A 20,935-nucleotide genomic window follows, 5' to 3' on the forward strand; every position below is an offset into this window, starting at 1 on the left:
AGTCCTTAGCCGTCAGTGAGCTGGCTTTAAAACCATAGGTCTGAGCCCGTTTGATGAAGCGGAGGTTCATTAAGAAAACAGGAGCCCCTCCCCCCAGCTCAGCACCCACTCTACGGGCCTCTGTACCCCCAGGTTTTCTGCACCCAGCTGACAGAAGCCGGCATCCCTTCGGAGGTCACCACGGGCATCTTCTCCAACATCTCGTCCATCTATCGCTTCCATGGGCACTTCCTCCTCCCCGAGCTGCAGACGCGGATCACCCAGGAGTGGTGAGTGTGGCCCCGGGTTCCTGGCCACTGGGCCACGGCAGCTGCGCGGATTCTCGTGGCCAGCCTCTCCGTGCAGAGTCTGTGTGCCCGAGAGACATGCAGGCACGGGGCAGGGTGGGGGGCTGTCTCGCAGGCCCTGGCTCCTTCCCTGCACGGGCCTGGGGCAGCGCTGACCCACAGCGTCCCCACGCCTCCGCTGCTTCGTCTGCACTTGAAAGCTCCTTTAATCCCTGCTCAGGCTCTGTGGGGTCTGTGAACACCAAATAGCAAGTAAACGGACCTAGCAGTTTTGTTTTTCCTCCTTTGCTTTGGAGACTGAGGTGTTCCCCTTCCCAGGACACTTTGGATCCTCCGGCTGCCCCCAGGGGCTATCCTTCTGTCCCTCTGCCACATCTGCTTGTTCTTCGTGGAGCGCCGGCTCAACTCTGAGTCTGGATAGTAAAACATCACAGGCGTGGCCCTCCGCCTGCCACTGTCCACTTTGCGTGCGTCCCCTACTCTTCCCGGCGCTGCTGCTTTGCTCTGGGCTGTCTGCTGTTTTCTCTCTTCTCCCGCCTGGCTTTGAGCGCCCGGTCTGCTGGGGCAGTGGGCTCGTCGGGAGCTCCGCCCCTTGGCTCCCCGAAAGCCCCTTCTCCAGCAGCAGCCAGGCGAGTGAGGGTGCAGAGGCCAGGAGCCTTGACTCACGGGCATCCCCTCAGTTGCCCAGCCCAGTGAGGGCCCCTGTTTGCAGGTCTTCATGAGGAGCTCATTCCCCCTGCAGAGCAGGTCATACTGTGTCCCTAAGGCCATCAGATTAAAGCTCGGGGCCCAGCTGACCTTCTGTCCACAGTCCACACTTGCTAAAAATGGGTTTTCTCCTCGAGACGCCAGAGAGACTTCTCGTGCACAGACCGCAGGGAAGAAGGCCCACCAGCCCGCCTGCACAGGCAGCCCGCCCTCCAGGGACGGTGACCAGAGCGCATTCTCGTGATGCCCCCCTGTGGCTTTGTGCTCACGCCTCCTTGCTTTTTGATGATGTCTAGGGTCACTTCCCCTTAGAACTGTGGTTCAAAGGTTAAAGACTATGGGTATATTTTACGCTTCTTGAAATTTATTTCCAAATCCCTGTCTGTGCCGGGTTTATTATTAACCTGCTGCTTTCCAATGAGACTGTCAGCGTGCACTCATCCCATTGTTCCTGAAATTTGCTCCGCTAAGGGGTGACATGGGGCCTCACAGATTCTCTCTGATGAGGGCCTGCCATTTGAGCGGTCGCGTCCCCACTGGCACCCCTGGCCTGGAGCAGCAATCCTGTGTCCGCACAGCTGGAGAGCCCACGGGATCCTCTCGTGTACCTCCATGTAACACGTGGTTCCCCCCTACATGGTACCAGGGAGGAAAGTAAGGCTCAGAGAGGGTGACCAGTTGGCCCACCATCCCTCAGCGCTGGGAGTCGGGCCATTACCCCATGGATTCCGGGTGACGTCCCCGTCCCACCCTGGCCCCTCTGATGACCTCTCTCCCCCCACAAAGGGACACGAACCCCCGGCTCGGGGATATCCTGCAGAAGCTGGCCCCGTTTCTCAAGATGTACGGCGAGTACGTCAAGAACTTTGACCGGGCCATGGAGCTGGTGAGCGCCTGGACCCAGCGCTCCCCGGTGTTCAAAGACGTAGTCCACCGCATCCAGGTAGGCCCGCGGCCGGCACACGCTGGGGTCGCGGAAGCGTGGGGAGATCCTGGGACGCTGCGTCCCTGCTCTGCTCAGTCACTCCGGGACACAAGTCCTGTCGTCCTTTCAGGCAACGGGGAGCGCCTCCGAGAGGGTGTGTGGTCTGTCTGGTCACTGTCCTTGGTGGACTCTGGATCCCGATGCGACTGTGACTCCTGCCTCTCTCCCTCCTCCCTCCGTGAACCTGCCGGCCTGTGGGACCTGCTCATCCCCTGCTTTCTCTCTTCCCGCAAACAGCCCCTTCCCAGCTCTTCAGTGTCTCTTTTCCTTATCAGTTTGCTAGGCTTTTACACATTAAGAATGTCTTTTATTATCTGTCCTGTATCTTACAAGTTATTTTCCCCATTGATTTTTTTAAAAATTTTTTTAAGATTTTATTTATTTTATTTGACAGAGAGAGAGATCACAAGTAGACAGAGAGGCAGGCAGAGACAGAGGGGGAAAAACAGGCTCCCCGCTGAGCAGAGGGCCTGATGCGGGGCTCGATCCCAGGACCCTGAGATCATGACCTGAGCCGAAGGCAGCGGCTTAATCCACTGAGCCACCCAGGCGCCGATTTTTTTTTTTTTAAGATTTTATTTATTTATTTGTCAGAGAGAACGAGCGCGAGCGAGCACAGGCAGACAGAGTGACAGGCAGAGTCAGAGGGAGAAGCAGGCTCCCCGCGGAGCAAGGAGCCCGATGTGGGACTCGATCCCAGGACGCTGGGATCATGACCTGAGCCGAAGGCAGCTGCTTAACCAACTGAGCCACCCAGGCGTCCCCCCATTGATTTTTATTTACAACATTTACTAAACAAAATTTTTAGTTTTTAAGGAGCCACATCTACCAGTTTCTTTATTAAAGTGAAGTTTTTAAAAAAGATTTTTAAATTAAAAACAACTTTTTTAAAAGATTTTATTTACTTACCTGAAAGAGAGAAACAGGCTTTCTGCTGAGCAGGAAGCCCGATGCGGAGATCAGTCCTGGGACTCTGGGATCATGACCTGAACTGAAGGCAGATGCTTAACTGACGGAGCCACCCAGGAGCTCCACATTCACCAGTTTTTAAATAAAATAATGGTTTTTTTTTAATGTTTTAAAATAATGGTTCTAAAAATCTTCAAAGTAATGCTTATAAATGTATTTCCTATCCCATGATTAGATAACTTTTTTTCCTAATGTTATGTCTTTATTTAAAAAAATTTAGAATTGCTATTCCAGAATAGTTTCCTGGTGGGTTGTGGTGTGAGGTAAGAGTCCAGTTTTCTTTCTGTGAATAGTTAGCTACTTGTCCCAATATCCTGTGTACCCTGAGCACCACGCTTGAATGTCACATACCGCATCTGTGCACACACACCAGACACACATGTGTGTGCCTATGTGCATTCCCACGGACACACGTTCCTCCTTCTGCGTTTCCCCCTGGTCCTGTGGCCCTCGGGTCACCCAGGATTTCCTAGTGTGGAGTCCCAGATGCCTCTGTGTCTCTGCCCACCGAGGACAGTTCCAGTGCTTCCTCCTTTAGCTCCCTCACCCCTGGTCTGGGCCAGCCCCGCTGTGTGCACAGACCACCCCCTCCAGCCTCCCAGGCTGTGCCCATGGCCGAGCCCCAGCCCTGAGTGACCAGCAGGAACTAGGACCTCGCACTGCCTGTGTCAGCACCACTGGCCAGAGCACTGGGAGGCTGGAGGTCTAGGCAGGTGCAAGTGTGAAGGCCATGCGCTCCTGCTGGGGCACGAGGTGCACTGTGGTTTCCTCTCCCAGAAAGCATGTACCCCCCCAAAGTGTGTCCCTCATGTCTTTAGGAAGTTTCTTGCAGGGAGACTTTGGAATTCTGTGAATGTCCGGTTCCTGGTCACCCCTGATTAGCCTCCCTGAGAAGGGTTGTTTCTGTGATAGCTGCCAACGGCGCTCCTTGGGCCCTGTCATGTCAAGGGCACTTGGAGCTCCTTCGGGCTGGAGGCTGTTCTCTTGTGAGCCCTGAGTGGCCCGGGTGGCAGGCAGGGAGAAGCAGGGGAACAGCGTAGCCCCCAGCAAACTCAGGGGGAAGGCTGGGGCATCTTAACCAAGGAGCACATGCCTGGGCACCTGCAGGGAGTGGAGGCAGACAGCAAGGGCAGGGCCCCCAGTGGGACAGCACTGAGGTGGCAGAGGTGGCGGTGCAGGGACTGAGGGCCAGGGTGGGGGGGCAGGGCACGCGGCCTGAGCACCCACCCCTGCGCTAAGGGTCGCACTTCCATCAGAGCACACAGCCACACTCAGAGCAGCTTCTAGGCAGGGCCGCAGGTCCCCCGTCGTAGTTGGGAGTCCAGTCCCCCCTGGTGTCCAGGGAGGGAAGAAGAGGCCCAGCCCCCGGCACCCGAGTGAGCAATCATGTAAGTGAACGTGGGGTCGGGAGGGAAGCCTTCCTGCAAGGATGAGTTCTTTCCCCTGAGGACCTTTATAAAAGCCTGCACGGGGGTCTGGGTCCTTGCTCCATTGTTCAATCTCTCCAGGCCTCGGTTTACCCTGTTGTAATGTAGTCTGCAGTCAGCAGAGTCCAGGTGCCATGGAGGCCAGAAAGGGGGGCCAGGTCCACACATGTTTCTGCGGGTGCCACGTGCTGCCTCTCTCCCCCACAGAAGCAGGAGGTGTGTGGGAACCTGACGCTGCAGCACCACATGCTGGAGCCCGTGCAGAGGGTCCCCCGCTACCAGCTGCTGCTCAAGGACTATCTGAAGAGGCTCCCAGGAGATGCCCCCGATCGGAAGGACGCAGAAAGTGAGCCCAGCAGCCACCAGGCCACATGGGAGCGGGGGGGCCCCTGCTGGGAACCCACAGGGAGAGAGGAGAGAAAGATAGACGGGGACAGGGACAGAGCGGGGCAGATGGCCCAGTGCTCCCTAAGCACATCTCAGGAAGTAACTGCAAGGGAGAAACCGCCCTGCCCCCACTGCCCTTAGAGGGGGGACCCTGGTTCTGGGGAGGGAGCTGCTGATGCTGGCAGAGGTCAGGCCCCAGGAAGGGCCTCATGGGGCTGGGGGCAGGTTGGGGAGTGGGATGACAGCCCCAGCAGACCTCCTCACCAAACGGAGTGTGTTTGCAGGGCCCAACCCAGGGCCAGGTCTCCTGAGCAGCCTCGGCCTCCGCAGGGAAGGGTGGGAGCAGGGCAGCCCCTGGAAAGGCGGCAGGCGCCCTGCAGCCTGACTCTGCGTCTTCCTCCTGCAGGGTCCTTGGAGCTCATCTCCACCGCTGCCAACCACTCCAACGCTGCCATTCGGAAAATGGTGAGTGTGGAGCTCGTGGAGGATGCCCGAGGGCCCCGCAGCAGGCACACCCCGCATGGACAGGGGCTCCGTCACAGGACAGACAGGCCTGCCGGTTCCTAGCTCTACGGCTCCATCTCAGCCGGTGCCTGTCTCTCCACCAGCTGCTGTAACAAAATCCCACAGACTGACTCGGGCCATACCGTGTATCTCGCAGCTGGGTGCCAGCACCTTCTGTCCCTGGCTTCTGAGCAGCCAGAGCGTATTGTCTGGTGTCTCATCAGGGTTGTGACCCTATCATGGTGCACCCACCCCCAAGACCATGACCTCTTCTAAGCTTCACCTCCTGAGGGCCCCGCCTCGGGACACAGCGCAGAGGTGGAGGGGACAGTGTCCCCTGTTGTTGTCCCCCTGCTGTTGTAACACCTCCAAAGCCCATGGTCTGTGGATCAGGGAGTTCTCTACGGGTGGCCCTGTCCCTTGTGTGGCTTGCATGGTGCCTTGGCAGAATTTCTAAGTCCTTGCCCAGGACTACAGATCAGGAGAATCCAGACTCCTGGCTTTCCTGAGAAACCCTGGAAGTCCCGCGCCCCAGCCTGTGCCTTCAGCCCTTCTCCAGGCCGCCACAGTCCCCACCCACCCTGTGTCTCCCAATCCTCAGATCTGTTTATTTTCACACAGGTACTGCTGTTTTTTGAGAGGAAAAAAAAGGTGAAATATCTGTTTGACCCCATGTCTCTCAGTCATGAGAAGTGAGAGGCAGCGACTTGTTTTAGCATGGCCGTTGCTATGTGCGGCCCAGTGCTGTGTCCTCCTTAGGTGCCTGTCCCCAGATTTGCTCTGGGGCCCCAGGACAGACCAGCCAGAGATTAGGCCCATGGTGGGGTATCCACTGCAACCCAAACAGGTCATGGTTTACTCTGGGTCCTTTCTGTCAAACGTCCCTTTCCACCTCCCCACGACTAAATCTGGTGGAGGCGAGAGACGTGCTTCTCAGAGCTCTGCGGTCGTGAGCTCACACAGGGCCTATGGATGTTTCGGGAAGTCCCCCTTGGGTTTCATCTCTGAGGGGTGTGGACAAGGCCTGAGGCCTCCCCCCAGGGTGGACTCCTTCCCACCTGCAGCACACCTGTAGTGGTTCTCTTTCTTGGTCTGGGGAGGCAGCCTCTGCCCACCAGGTGTGATAGCTGGGGGCTCTGGCATTGGGTCCGGGTCTTATCCCAGGCCATGGCCTTAGGGAGTGATCAGTGTGTGCTTGTAGGAGCCTCTTCACACGCCCGCTGGTCCCCACCCCCCTCAGCCTGGACCGCTGCCCAGGCTTCTCCCAGCCGCCCCACCTGCTGTCTACTCAGTTTCTGATCCACACTTCCCCAGCTCAGAGCTTCCTGTGGGGAACCTGTCTTATTGCTCTGTGCTCAGAATCCTCTAGCCTGCTGTTGCTCGCAAGGTGACACCAGCTGGCCCACGTGCACACCCGGCCCCCTAGGACATGGCAGGTGCATCCTCCCCTAGTCCAGGCAGGGGTGCACACCCAGCCCCCCAGTACATGCAAGGCCCTTTGGCACTGCCCTGCCTGCTTCTGCTTACGCTCCATGCCAACTCCCCTTTCTGGCCCCACACGCACATCGACCACCTGTGTCTTGACCAGAGGTGAAAGGGCTAGCCAGACTAGCCTGCTTACAGGTAGGCCGAGACTGGCCAGGTGTGAGGGCAGCAGCCGCGGTGGCATAGCAAGCCCAGGCTCTGGGATGTACTGATGTTACTGCAAGCCCAGCTCTTCCAGCCTTCCGCTGCATTCTTTCCTCGGGGGGCTGGTAGCAGCTGGTCAGGGACCATGCCTTCTGGGCTCAGAGCTGGGGCCACAGGCTGACACCCCTTTCCTATCACACCCCAGGGGCACTGGTTGGCCGCTGACCACCCAGCCAGTCTTGAGGCCAGAGGGAGAGGACCTGCAGACTGGCAGAGGTCTGGTCATGAGGGCACTGGGCCACATGGTCTAAGTGTGGAACAGGGAACCAGGCAGGGTCACCACAGGCAGTGATGACTCCGGGGCAAGAGCAGCAACAGCTTGAAATATCTCCTCTGACCGCGGAAGGGCCATCCTGGTTCTCTAGCGGCTCACTGGGTTTGTCCATAGCCCAGTTTCCTGGTCCGTAAATAGGGGATAAAATGGCCCCTACCTCCTGGGGTAATGCGGGAACTAAATGAACTGATACCTGCCTTGCGTGTGGGCATAGCCTGGCCCGCGGCAGTGGTGGTAGCGGCTCTCTGGGGGCGAACATGAGTCCATCCCTCACTGCCCAGCCTCGGCGTCACCCCGCATTTTCCGGCCCACCCCATTATCAGGAGGCTCGTTGCCCGGTCTTGGGTTCCCTGATTCCGCGCCATGCTTGCAGGGCGGGATCCCCTCACCCCGGGGTCCCCCTTCGGTCGCCGCGGACCTGAGCCCTGTGTCTCGCACAGGAGAAAATGCACAAGCTCCTGGAGGTGTACGAGCGACTGGGTGGGGAGGAGGACATCGTCAACCCCGCCAACGAGCTGATCAAGGAGGGTCCGATCCAGAAGCTGTCGGCCAAGAACGGCACCGCGCAGGACCGCCACCTCTTCCTGGTCAGGCCCCGCCCCGCCCCGCCCCGCCCCAGGGCCCCCATCCTGCGAGGCCAGAACCACGCCCCACCACGCCCCTTTAGCACAGGGCCACGCCTTTCCCAAAGAGCCGTGCTCAGCCGCACCTGCCGCGCCCCTGTCCACCACCCCCTTCCCCAGAGCCACGCCCAGTCCCGACTGCCAAGCTCCCTCCCCGGGAGCCACGCCCTTGCCCTCCCCACCCTTCACCAGAGCCGCGTCCATTCCTGCCTGTCACGCACCTTCACCACGACAGCCACGCCCCTTCGCCAGGGAGCCACGCCCTGCCCAGCCTCGCTGCAGAGCCATGCCTCCCGCCTCCTCCCTGTCGAGCCTCCTTTGTTGGGGTGACACCCCTCACCCTGTCCCTGTCTCGATTGCAGTTCAACAGCATGATCCTTTACTGTGTGCCCAAACTGCGGCTCATGGGCCAGAAGTTCAGTGTCCGGGAGAAGATGGACATTTCGGGCCTCCAGGTGGGTAAGCCGTGCCCTCTCACCTGCTCCCCTGGCAGGGCGCTGGACGAGGTGGGGACACTGGGCTCTGGCTGCTGGAGGGTCACCACTGTACCCTTTTCAAGCTTCATCTCTGTCTATGACCCACGTGTGGCCTGGGCATTTCTGAGTGCCACTCAGCCTGGCGTTGTGCATGGACCGTGTTCCCGTACTTGGCTTACCCACCCGGGCGCTGCTGCCCTGTGCGTGCAGGATGAAGGCCTGGGCCAGCCTCCATCCCTGTGAGGTTGGCCTCATTTACAGACTCGAAGGCGAAGCTTGGGGTGAAAGTGGACGGGGTGCCCTCCCTGCCCAGGCCCTGGTCCCCTGGTCCCATGCACTGTCCTCTCCCACGCCGGCTTGGAGTCCGGATGATGTTCTGCAGGCTCAGGGGCTGGACGACGTGTTGTCCTTGCTGCCCCTTACGGCTTCAGCCTCTCCACGTCTCCTGCTTGGGGGCCACAGAGCAGGACTCTGCCCCCCCTCCTGTGGGGAGGGCTCTGAGTTAACCCCCACTCCACAAATACGGACTGGATCAAGTACTCAGTCAGTATTCACATGTGAAGGCGGGCCCTAGGGATACAAGAAAAAATACTTCTTATTTTGAAATTCTTTGAGCCCCAGCTCACGAAACATCATTAAAATTAAAAACTACTGGAAAAAAAATTTTTTCATAGTTAGAAGAAATGATTCTCATAGGTGTTTTATGTAAGAAATTAGTGGTGGGTGGGTAACTAAATGTGCTAACACAGAAACCCTCAACTTTGGGGCGTTTGGGAAATTCCTGCTCTGAGGCCTGATTCAGTCCGACTCTGGCTGGGCCCGCTTCCCCCTACAGCCAGGCTGCGGTGCTGAGAGTCGGGGGCCTGAGGGCCACATCCAGCAGTGTCTTGGGGGTGGGGTATCGGGGATGGGGGGTGGCTTCCCACCATAGGGGCTGGTGGATCAGAGACCCCTGCAGAGCGGTAGAGAGCCTCATGGCCCTTTTAAGATTCCCATTCCTCTCTCAAGGGCCTTCAGGTGCTGTAGTGGGAAAGCTTCCGTTTGTGTGGGGCGGGCGGCTGACTTGCTGGGAAGCCCGGCAGTCGGGAGGGTTTGGCCGGCACCATTCCAAGTGCAGAGAATGAGAGGTCCTAGCCCTCCTTCACAGACCAGCTCCCCCAGTGTCCCGCCCACTGGGTCGCCTGTGCCCCCTCCTCAAGAAAGACCTCTGTGTCTGAGAGCACAGGGCTGCCCCTCCGGGCCCGCTAAGCAACCGGTTGTTTTGTTATGCCCTTGGCCCTTGGCCTCTAGGTGCAGGATATCGTCAAGCCAAATGCGGCGCCCACGTTCATCATAACGGGAAGGAGACGGTGCCTGGAGCTGCAGACTCGGTATGGGTGGCCGTCCCCGCGCCTGCTGTTGTGACTCAACACTTCGGCTGTTGGCTCCTTTTTCTAAACAGGATAACCTTGTGATATGTTGGTTTTGGTTCATCATGATCACTGATTTGTGGCTAAAATGTAACAGTTCCGAAGGGAAGTCGATGAAAGTTGAGCCTCGGCCCTCTTCCCCTGCCCAGCAGATGTTCTGTCACCTCTGAGGAGCCTTTCCCAGACTTCTGTGTGCACGAACGTGTCCCAAGTTTTTAAAATCACACGCAGCTATTTACTGTCTATCCCATTCCGCTTCTTGCCTTTTTCACTTAATTTGCCAGACATCATCCCATACCCGAGCCTCGTTTCCAGAAGCAGCGTAGTTCTCCATCACGATCGCCCGACCCATTCCTGCTCCCAGGCACCCGGGCTCCTTCCGGGAGCTGTGGCAAAGGTGCTGCACTCAGCATTCTCATGCCTGTTTAGGGCATATTTGTCCTTCTGTCCATCAGAAAGTTTAGTGAAGAGCTGCTGATCAAATTGTAGCACATCTGCTTTAAGTTTTGGGGGCCATTGTCTTCCCCCCCCCCAGTGATTGGGGCCAGGCTTGTGCTCTCACTGGGGGGAATGTGTGGGAGATCCCATCTCTCATTTCCTCCAGTGATGTGAGATCTTGGTAAGTACCCGTTGTGGTCCTAGGAGGTGTTGATTTACATCCCTTGTAGAGGGGCCTGCAGACAGCACCTGACAACACCTGACCCTGCCTGGATATACCTGGCCACACCTGACTCCCCTAGCCATACCTGACTCCACCTGATCACACCTGACCCACCTGGACACCCCTGACTCCACACCTGCCCCCACCTGACCACACCTGACCCACCTGGACACACTTGACTCCACACCTGCCTCATCTGATCACACCTGACCCACCTGGCCACCCTTGACTCCACACCTGCCCCCCTCCCCCGTTGCATCTGACCCTGCCTGCCCACAGTGTACCAGGCACTCAAGGACTGTCTTCCAGGCCTTGAGCTGCACTTGGAAGCTCTGAGCAGCTCAGCCGTGTGCCCCAGGGTTGAGAGGAGTGTGGAGGTTAATCGTGTTTAAGGCCAGGTTAATAAGATACTGTGTTTGTTTTTGTAGGACAGAAGAGGAGAAAAAAGAGTGGATTCAGGTGAAGCTCCTAAAATTTTAAAGTAATCAGGTGACCAAATTCTTGCACAGTATGGCCATTTAATGCTGAAACAAGGGATGGAGTGGCCCTGTGACTCCCCAGGCTTTGTCCGTCCCTCTGATGAAGTACCCTCGCTAAGTCCCTTCAGATGCTGCCAGCCTGTCAGTCCATTCAGTTGCTTAGCTGCAGTAAATATGCCGGTGCGAAGGGCTGGAGGTGGGCAGGTGGGGGGCCCTCCCCCAGGGTGTGGATCTGCACTGTCTGGGGGGCCCAAGGGGACCCTCACCCTCTCCCCACCGCCAGCCAGCAGGAGCAGCAGGTTACATGGGATGAGCAGTTGGCCTTAGAGGGTGGGGGCCTGACGGTGGTCAGCCAGGCAGGGAGCTGGTCAGTGTCCTGGGGCAGCCAGAGCAGACTTGGCTCGTAGGACACAGGGAACAGAGACCAAAGCCCACGAGGGCGAAGGTCAGAGCAGAGGCTGAGGCAAGGATCCTGGTCTAGCATCAACTGGGAAGGGCTGTGGCTTCTAGAATTCGTAGGAGAGAAAGCTGGGCAAGGAGAGAAAAAGGAAATGGGAACAGATGTGAGGGGGACAGGCCAATGCAGGAAACAGAGCCGTGTCTGCCGGTCCACCTGGGGTGTCCGGGAAGCATCCGCAGCAGCTTGGAACGCTGTGGGAGGCACCAGCCGCGTTGCAGGGTGGGCCTGGGACTTGTGTCCGGTCAGCTGGGGACATGCGTGACCGTAGGACCTATCTGTGGGGACAGAGGCATGCTGGGTCCTGCCCTCGAGGACGAGCTTGCTGATGGCCCTCGTTCTCTGGTTTTTGTGTCAGGTCATTGAGGCCACCATCGAGAGGCACAAGCAGAACAGCCAGACCTTCAAGGCCTTCAGCGGCTCCTTTGGCCAAGAGGAGGACCCATCCCTCCCTCCAGATTCCCCTGTGAGCCCCAGTGTCCTAGGGACGAGGGAGGGACCTGGAGGGGATGTGCCCCAGACCCCTTGAGGAAGGGCTGGCATCTCCGAGGGAAGCTGGTCCCCATACGCTCCCTGTGCCAAGGACCAGTGGCTGGCAGGCAGGTTTCGCTCCCTGCCTGTCCTTTGCTGAGCACCAGCTGGGGGGAGGGCCTAACGAGGGGCAGGCGGGAAGAATGGGCCTGCATGAAGCCACATGTGAGGTGGGCCTGGAATCTTATCCATGCGGGCAGCTCATTAACCCCATACAGAGCCACCCTGGGGCCAAGGGGAGCCAGGAGGCAGGGGCCCTGCCCAGGGCCAGTTGGGGGAACTCGGCTGCAGCTGCCCACTGGGAGTCCGATGGGGGCCAGAACCCCCTCCTGTAGGCACAACCGCCCTTGCCTTTCGAGTGAGGGTCCTCACGCCCACCTCCTGCCAGAGGTGCTCTTAAAACCAAGGATGCCCGGCCCAGCCCGGCCCAGCAGCCCCGTGTCCCCAGCACCAGGCCCAGCCCAGCCCAGCAGCCCCGTGTCCCCAGCACCAGGCCTGGCACCCTCCTCACGGCCTTATGGCCACTCAGCATTTGCATCCATTTATCTTGCTGTCTAAATATATTTTAGAAGAAAACGTTGCATCTCTCCCAGGCTTCTTTGAACAGAGGCCTTGTGGACTCAGAACTATGTCTGTGGTTACAGCAGTGCCCGAGGAGCCAGGCTGCCCAGGCCCTAGAAGGCCTGAGGGTGGAGGTGGAACCCAGGGCCACGTCCTGTTGGTGACACGATGGCACGGGGCGGGGAGGGAGCTGCTGCAGGCTCCAGGGGCGTCCCACACTGGCCCAGGGAGGAGTGTGTCCCCAAAGTCCCAGCAAACACTGACCCTGTGGCCAAATGGAAGGGCTGGGGGTGCTGTCGGTGGTCGGTGCTGCGCTGGTGTCCGCGCGTGGCCAGGCATCCTCGCTCATGGTGGCTGTCTCTGTTCCCTCCAGGTGGTGGGCTCCAGCTCAGAGGGGCCGGCAGTGGCAGCCAGCAGTGGAGGGGGTACAGCAGGGGTGAGTGACCCCCCCAGCTTTGGCAGGGGCAGGAGGTAGAGGGCAAGGTCAGCCAGAGGGCTCTCCAGGGTGGGGGCCAGACCAGGGAGCCCTCAGGGTGAGGTCAGACTGTGGAGCCCTCTGGGGGGGGGAGTCAGACCAGGGAACCCTCTCGGGCAAGGTCCATGGGTGAGCCACCCCCACGTGAGCTGAGTCCCCACAGTGATAGTCTCTGGCTGGGTTGGGAGGGGGCTGAGGGTGCCTGCTGGGACCCCCGCGTCTATTAGGTCCGTTGGGTGGTCACGGCACTGTGCTCTTTACCTTGTGTGGAAAGTATGTGATTAAAACAACTTAAGGTGGTGCCTGATCCTTAGGCCGCTCGGCCATCCGAAGAGGGACAGTCAGCCCCTGGCCCTGGGAGTCGAGGCCCCAGGAGGATGGAGGGAGGTCCTTGCTGCAGGCCCAGGAAGGCGGTGGTGCCCAAAACCCTCCCCCACGCCTGCTCACCTTCTCGCCACCTGCGCGGCGCAGCCAGGGAGGGGGCTGGGCAGCCTATGTCTACGTCCCCCCCAGCCAGGGAGGGGGCTGGGCAGCCTATGTCTACGTCCCCCCCAGCCAGGGAGGGGGCTGGGCAGCCTATGTCTACGTCCCCCCAGCAGGGAGGGGGCTGGGCAGCCTAGGTCTACGTCCCCCCAGCAGGGGCAGGCTGTGGACGTGCTAGAGCCCCTCCTCTCTGCCAGCTGCGTGGGGATTAGCGGGAGGATGTTGGGTGCCTGACCTGTCCGGGCGTCCAGGGCAGGGGAGCACGGTTACTAACTGGCCCACCAGTTGTGAGCCCTGCTGACAGCTGTGCCCCAAGACACCAGGGGAGGGTGGCCCCTGCAAGCTGCCAGGGGATGCTCCTGGACAGACTTGGTGGGGAAGGGCTGGAGGCCACGCTGCGGCTGTCTGTCAGCCCCGGCCTGAGCCCTAGACAGGGGTTTGCTCCTGAGTCCCCCACTCTCTCTGACCTGTCAGCCTCTCCCTCCCTCTCCCATGTCCTCACCTCCCAGGCCCCAGTACCCCTGCAGGTGCTGCCCTTCCATCAGCCCGGAACTGCTAGTGAGTCTCCTGAATTCAACATCGAGGCCCAGAGCTCGCCCAGTGCGGTTGTGCTGCCCTTGTGGGTTGGTCGTTGTTCTGGGCAGCCCCACTTTAGACAGAAGTTTGATGGGCAGGCCTAGCCTCTGCTCCAAACCCTGCATTGGGAAGGGGGTCCTGGAAGTGGCTTTTGGGGGGTAGCCATTGTCTCCTTGGCCACAGGGAGCAGGGTTCCCAACATGAGCTGGATTTTTAGTAAGCGTAATTCGTCTCCTGCCTTGGCCCACGCTGGGAGGCCCCGGTCAGGTGCCCCCAGACACCACAGTGCCCACCCCATGCTACAGCAGAACCTGGGCCCCCAACCTAGGTCCTTGGGCTCCCGGGCACTGGGAACACCTTGAGAAGCTTTGAGGGAAGGATGGAGCATTTGGGGGACATGATGGGTGTAGGGGCCAAAGGACAGGAGGACCCCCCCCTTATTCAAGTGGTGCAGCTGCCTCGGGGCTCTGGGGAACAGAATATGGTTCCCAGTAGTTAGTGTCATTGAGGCCAGCAGCATGGAAGTGGCATGGACAATGAGAGAGGGATGGTCTTGTCACAGCCCATGAACCCCCAAGGGGCTTCCTCGCCCTCCTGGCCCTCTCTCCTCTCACTCTACCCTGCCGCAGGGTCTTTGCACCTGCCCAGGGCCCACAACGCACAAACACAGTCACAGACAGTGGCCCCAGGCTTTTCTCACCGGTGTGTCCTGTGAACAGAGATGTTAGTGGATCTGGGGTAGCTCAGTGTGGGTAAAGGTCTGGCTGTATAGGGTCTGAGACCTGCTCAGTGTGCGTTAGTGGAAGGTGCTCAAAAATGAGTTTTTAGTCTGACACCAAAAGACTGATCCTTGCTGCAGATTTAAGCTTTTTCTTAGCACACTCAGAGAGGAAGGTAAATCCCCATGTGGCTGCTGGTCTCCTTCCCTGAGCCCTGGTGTCCTCTAACACACGGTTCTGCAAGCACCCCTTTCCTAAGAGGAGCTCAGCCCAGGCCAGGAAGTTTCACAAGGTGGCTGCTCGGCAGAAATCATGTAGCTCTTCACAGAGAGGCTTTCTGGGGCTCAGGCTTGCAGGGGGACATGGGCACCCCTCTCAGAGGCCGAGCCAGGTCCCACCCGACCACCTGGCCACGACCTTAGGGTGCACAAAGCTAGCGCTGCCCTTCTGCTCCAAGGCCATGCTCTGGGGTCCCGGACAGAGCTGCCCACAGGGAGCAGAGGGGCCAGGCAGGCCCTGTGTCCACAGTCTGCAGGACCCAGAGCCAGCTGGGAGGTGCCATCAGAGGCTGGTTGTCAAGCCATCTTTGGGGCCCGAGTCTTACCTAAATGTTCCTCCTCCTTCTGTGCTGTGGAGCTAGAAACACCCGGATGAGTCAGAGTCTGCCCTGGGCAGAGATCACTGCCCGCGCCCCAGGACACTGGGTGCTTTGGGCGGAGACTCGCAGATTCCCCAGTTCTGTACCTGCCTGAGGACTTGGCCCGGGCCTTTCCATGTCCTGGCATCCAAGCAGAAGGCCTGAGCACCCCCTGCTGCAGAAATGCCCTCCGTCCCACTGGCCTGCAGCCGGTGATCTTGGTGCCACACCCCAGCCCCACTGCAGCCACCTCCTCCATCTGTCCTGGGCCAGCCCTCTCCTCTGGCCCCCATCCATGCCTCTGTCCCCCCAGGACGCCCCCATGGCCGTCTGGTGTCAGTGACTTGTGGCTCTGGCCTTGGGCCCGGCTGCCCTGCTGTCGACCACTCCCACCTCCCAAGCCCTTGGGGTCCTCACCTGGAAGACAGGGACAGTGGGACCACCCTGAGGGATGGTTGGGGGGTGGCTGCTGGGACATGGCAGACCTCAGGGACGGCCATGTTCCCCTTGTCTCTCCTTCCTTGCCCTGCGTGCCACGCCCCAGGTGGCTCCACTCCCATGTCTGGCCCTGAGCAGTCCTGAGATGGTCTCTGGGAGAGGAACCCCGAGTCGGGTGGAGAGAAGTGGGAACATAAGGGGAAACTGGCCAAGTCAGTTGGGATCCATATGCTATGAGGGGCCTCAGGAGCCGTTGTCAACCCCACTGTACAGATGGGGACACTGAGGCTCAGGAAGGAGACCATCGTCCGTGGTCTCATGGCTAATGAAGGGCAGGTTGTGGGGGCTGGTCCCCACCTTGTACAACTCCTTCCCAGATGGGGAAACTGAGGCTCGGCTGACCACTCTGCTGAGCCCCCACCAAAGCCTCATGCTGTACCTGCTCCTGCCTGCCCGCTGCTCGTGTGAAAGCTCTTGTCTCCGTGGGGCTGGGGTCCTGGACAGGAGTGGGGCCGGGAGCAGAGCACACAGCCACCCACCCACCCCCACTCCCACACTGTTGTCCCAGGAGCCACTGGGTGGCGGCGAGGGGGCAGGGGGACCGTCTGCTTTCTGCTTGTTTACCGCGTTTCTTCCTCTTTTCTGAGATATTCTTGGTGAGCCGCCCGCTAGGAGGTCCCCGGCCCAGGCGGCCAGCAGGAGCGTCTGGCTGGGCTTCCCCGTCTCCTCTCTCTGCTCTTCCAACCCCTCTGCAGAAAGTCCGCTTTCTGCAGGAGCCGCTCTGCGGTTGGGTCCTTCTCCCTGAGCCGCGCCAGGGGCAGCTTTAAACTGCATCCCACTTGTGGCCTGGCCTCCTCCTCGTGTGCAGGGGGCCGCTCCCTTAGTTTGGGACTAAACTAAAACAGAGTGAAATCAATAGATTGACAAAGAGGGAAATAAGTGCCTGTTTGTAAAGACTAAGGGGGCACTAAGCCCCGTCTCTGCGGGAGCTTCCGGCCTACCTGGCCCAACGTGTAGAAGGGCATTCATGGTGTCCTCATGACTCGTCTAAAGCTTGTTTAAGCTCTGTGACCCCAAACCATGTTGTTTCCTGACTTCCTGTCATTCCCCTTGTCAACTCCTGGGTGGGAGGACCAGACAGCTTGGCGGAGGGGAAAGGGAGCACAGCCCAACCCGCCCCTTGAGTGCTCAGGCGGGCCCAAGGCAGCCCCTGAGCCTCGGCGACTCTGGCCCGGGCACAGACACTGCCTCCTGCCGGGGCCACAGGGCAGACCTTCTCCAGCATGGGCTCTGGGCCCCACCTTTTCAGACCTACCAGGTCGGTCTGGGCAGAGTTCCAGACCCACCTAGAACGCATGCATGCTGGTGACCACAGGGCAGCCTGGGGAGCAGGGCTGGGTGGGGGCTGAGGCTACGACGCCCCAGCTTCGTTCCCTTCTGCGTTTTGCTCTGTGCTGCCCATGTGCTCACGGAGTGGCCCCTGCATACTTGCCTCCCGCAGCCTGAGCCCAGGAGGGGGTCTGGTAAGACCAGGCGTGACAAAGAGAAGCAGGGCTGCAGAAGCTGTGGTGAGACCTTCAACTCCATCACCAAGAGGAAGCATCGGTGCAAGCTGTGTGGCGCGGTGAGTGCAGGCACTCAGTGCCGGGGCCCCTGGACCATGGGCGAGGTCCGGCGCCCCGGAGCGGACAGGCGATGTCCCGTCTGAAGTCAACACCAACCTCCTTCCTCTGGTCGGCTCTGGCGTCTGACCAACAGGGCTGTGGTTGAGAAAGGACCAGATTCAGAACCACAGAGCTCAGCTCTGCGTGGCCTGGGTTGAAGGGGAGGTGAGGGATGCCACGCCTGGGAGGGGGAGAGGGCATGGGGGGCGGGGCGCAGCCGTTGGGGGAGCTGCCTCCTGCTACTTTGGTCCGGTGCTCCAACGGTGGTGAAGGTTGAGTGGGCCTGGGGGATGTGAGGCTACCTTCAACTGGTACCCCAAGTGATTACCATCTCTATTTCTCCTCACAGAGGCCCCCAGAACCCTTTTCTTTTCTCTTGAGGATGGGCTTCTGAACTTGATACTGAAAGGGAAGATTATTCCTCATCAAAGGACTGTTGTTGATTTACTTATTTCTAGCTTAAGTTATTAAAAAGGAATTTATGTTAGCAGGTGGGCTTTAGCATGGAGCTGTCTTAGAACTGGTTTTCCAAAGAGCTCCAGCAGATTGTGCCAGGTGTGGTGTTCATTGTCATGCCCTTGCATGAAACCTTGAGACACTGGGGGAAGGAGAGATAGAAGGATGAGTCCTCAAATGAATGGACAGATGGATAATGGATGGGTGTGTGAGTAGTGGGTAGATGGAGGAGGGATGTGTAGATGGTTGGATGGATGGATGGACGGATGGACGGACAGGTGGATGGGTGGGTCTTCATCCATCTACTCACTAATCCAACCATCCATAAAAATAGAAATCATGGAAATTGCCAAGTCTTAGGGTAACTCCGTTTTCAGTGTTTTTGGAGACTGGATATCCGTCTTCCACAGCAGCTCTTCCATCTTGCATTCACACAAACGATGCATAAGGGGTCGGTTCCTCCACGTCCTCACCACATCCTCACCAATGCTGATTGCCTGTGTTTGGGGTACTAGCCATCCTGATAGGTGTGAGGCAATATCTGATATCTCACTGTGGATTGGGTTTGCATTTCCCTGGTGATTAGTGATGCTGAGCCATCACTGGTACCTGGTGCCTCTGCCCAATTTTCTTTCTGTGCACACAAACTGCGGGACCCTCTAGGAGAGGAGGCAAGTCCTGGATGGCCGATGGGGCCAGCACTGGGGTCCTTACCCTCTGATGAGGCTCCTGCGGAGAAGCCCTTCCCCTCCCCATGCGGTGTCCCTCCTGGCCCTGCAGCCCCTCCGGTCTCTTCCTGGACAGAATTCTGTCCCCGGGGGCGGGATCACAGGTGCCCTCTGCCTTGCAGGTCATCTGTGGGAAGTGTTCCGAGTTCAAGGCCGAGAATGGCAGGCAGAGCCGCGTCTGCCGAGAGTGTTTCCTGATGCAGCAGGCGGTACCTGAGAGCCCCAGCCCTGAGGCGGTACCCGAGGAGCCCAAGCACGGCACAGAGGTGGGTAGGCCGATGCTGGGAGCCTCGTGACGGGAGCCCCTGTCCCCAGTAGCCTCTGCAGTGCTCACAGCTGTTGGCTTGTGCCAGGACAGAGAGTGTGTGTGTGTGTGTGTGTGTGTGTGTGTGTGCACATGCTAGGTGCGTGGCGCGTGTGTCCGCCATGTGCGTGCACGCAGTGTGCTTGCGTGTGGTGTGCATCACGTGTGTGGTGCACGGTGCATGTGTTCCAGGGAAGCCCACACAGCCCTTTCTCATGAGCCACACCCTGGTTCCAACTCTTCCATTTTTTCTTTATTTCTGGCCCAACGCCATTCATCGTCTCAGTCCCCTGGACGGTGCAGCCTGAAACACAGAGGCCCTTGCGGTGACCCTGGGGTGGGTCAGGCGGGCCCAGGCCCTTGTCCAGCACGTTCCCAGGAGGGAAGGCCTGCCCCCTCCCCATGAGGGTGACCCCTGTGGTGAGGCTGCCCCTGACCCACCCTTCATGTCTCCAGAACCCAGTGTCTGTGGACCCCCAGCCCAGCATGCTCTGCAGCTCCCTGCAGGTGTCGGACAGCGGTGTGGTGTGGAGTGAGGTGTGGGCCACCATCCCGGCGTCAGAACCCTTGGAGCTGGTGCTGCACCTGCAGAGAGACAGCCAGGTGTGTCCCCCACCTTCCCCCAGTCGTGCTAGGGGTTGTGCCCCAATTCTTAGCCTGGAGCCTAGGTGCACGGTGCCCAGAGGGCCCTGGGCCACGCTGTCTGGGACCAGCCCTGCTCAGTCCTGTGATCCTGGGGCCTTGGTTTCCCCGGCTGCTCAGAGTCAGCCCTCTGCTGTCTGCCCGTGGGCAAGAGTGTTCTGTGGGCGGCAGAGGCCGGGATGCTGATGCAGCTCTTCCTTGCTGCAGGATGGCGGGCCGCCACGCACCATCCCCCTTGCCGGCTGCACAGTGAGCGTGTTGGACCCTGTGGAGAGGCCGGACAGCAGGCACGTGTGGCGGCTACAGCAGGCCCAGCAGACCTTGTACCTGAGCACCCCATCGGCGGACCTGCGGCAGCAGTGGCTGGAAGCCCTGAGCGCGGCTGCCCACGGGGACCCTGGCCTGGTGGCCCTGTGAGCTGAGCCTCGGCCCCGTGTCCTGGCTCTGTGGCCACCACAGTAGGGCCTGTGCCCACCTGGGAGGCTATGTGCAGGCGTGTGGGGTTCTCGGACTGCTGGCAGCGGACAAGCCACGGGACACTTGACCCTGGGGGACCTCTTTCTGAAGCAGAGGAAACAGGCCCATGTGGCCAGCGTGTGTCCAGGAAGAGCTGTGACAGCGTGGCCTGGAGCAGGGTGCAGGCCACTGTGCAGTGAGCGGCACCCAGCTCCGGAAGGCGGAAGGAGCGGCCTGGGGGCACCTGGGGACGCTGGGTGGAGGTCTGCAGCCTTGCTTTCCCTCCCCGCCACCCTGCCCCGTCTGGACCGTGTGAGCTGAGCTGTGACTGGCCTGGACTGCACTTTCCTGTTCCGCCCGCTCCCAGAGCTGCTGCTGCGGCCCGCCTCCCTGTTTGGGGAGGCTGTCGTCGCTGGGGGCATGTCTGCGGGACCTCCCTGAGAAACTCCGCAGAGTCCAGGGGAGGCCTGGCCCTGCGTCACGTGGGGCCGAGATTTGCACCCAAGTCCCCTGGCCAGCAGCAGGCCATACTGGTCTGTGAAAATAAATGCTGTTGGCCAGTAGCCGGGTACAGCCTCAGGGTGGGGCCCCAAGGAGGGGAGAGCAGGGAACGGCCCAGTGAGGTCTGGGGGAGCAGGTCCCGCCGCTGTGAGGGGGTCCGTGCGGCGCCCAGCCGGCCCCTCTCCCTGGTCCAGTCCCTTCTCCTCTGACCTCTGCTCTTTTCACTCACTGAGCACCTCCCATGTCCGCAGGCCTAGTGGGTTCTTCTCAGGGGCGCCCTGTCCGGGACGTTCCCACGTGACAGCTGAGGAGACTGAGTCATAGGAGGTCACCATGGGTCTCAGAACTCCAGACCTCAGGGGCAGCCAGGACTGACCCACTGGGTATGGGGCACTCCACTGGGGTCAGGTGTGGAACTAGGCCCCCCAC

At 59.7% G+C, this 20,935-nt stretch overlaps 1 protein-coding gene across 4 annotated transcripts in view; it reads left to right on the top strand.

Moving 5' to 3' along the window:
* Window positions 1-20,568, top strand: part of FGD3 (FYVE, RhoGEF and PH domain containing 3) — a 49,666-nt gene extending 29,098 nt beyond the window's left edge. For all 4 annotated transcript variants that reach the window (XM_032306548.1, XM_032306546.1, XM_032306547.1 and 1 more), the window contains exons 5-18: window positions 133-269; window positions 1,782-1,938; window positions 4,584-4,722; window positions 5,170-5,228; window positions 7,671-7,817; window positions 8,216-8,308; window positions 9,620-9,699; window positions 10,828-10,858; window positions 11,694-11,801; window positions 12,801-12,863; window positions 17,257-17,379; window positions 18,726-18,869; window positions 19,364-19,510; window positions 19,757-20,568. In XM_032306548.1, coding sequence (XP_032162439.1) covers window positions 133-269; window positions 1,782-1,938; window positions 4,584-4,722; window positions 5,170-5,228; window positions 7,671-7,817; window positions 8,216-8,308; window positions 9,620-9,699; window positions 10,828-10,858; window positions 11,694-11,801; window positions 12,801-12,863; window positions 17,257-17,379; window positions 18,726-18,869; window positions 19,364-19,510; window positions 19,757-19,966 — 1,638 coding nt within the window. In that variant the 3' untranslated portion in view covers window positions 19,967-20,568. The remainder of the gene's footprint in view (window positions 1-132; window positions 270-1,781; window positions 1,939-4,583; window positions 4,723-5,169; window positions 5,229-7,670; window positions 7,818-8,215; window positions 8,309-9,619; window positions 9,700-10,827; window positions 10,859-11,693; window positions 11,802-12,800; window positions 12,864-17,256; window positions 17,380-18,725; window positions 18,870-19,363; window positions 19,511-19,756) is intronic.
* Window positions 20,569-20,935: the final 367 nt, after the last annotated feature.

Source organism: Mustela erminea, chromosome 12, assembly GCF_009829155.1.
Source record: "Mustela erminea isolate mMusErm1 chromosome 12, mMusErm1.Pri, whole genome shotgun sequence".
Lineage (NCBI taxonomy): Eukaryota > Metazoa > Chordata > Mammalia > Carnivora > Mustelidae > Mustela > Mustela erminea.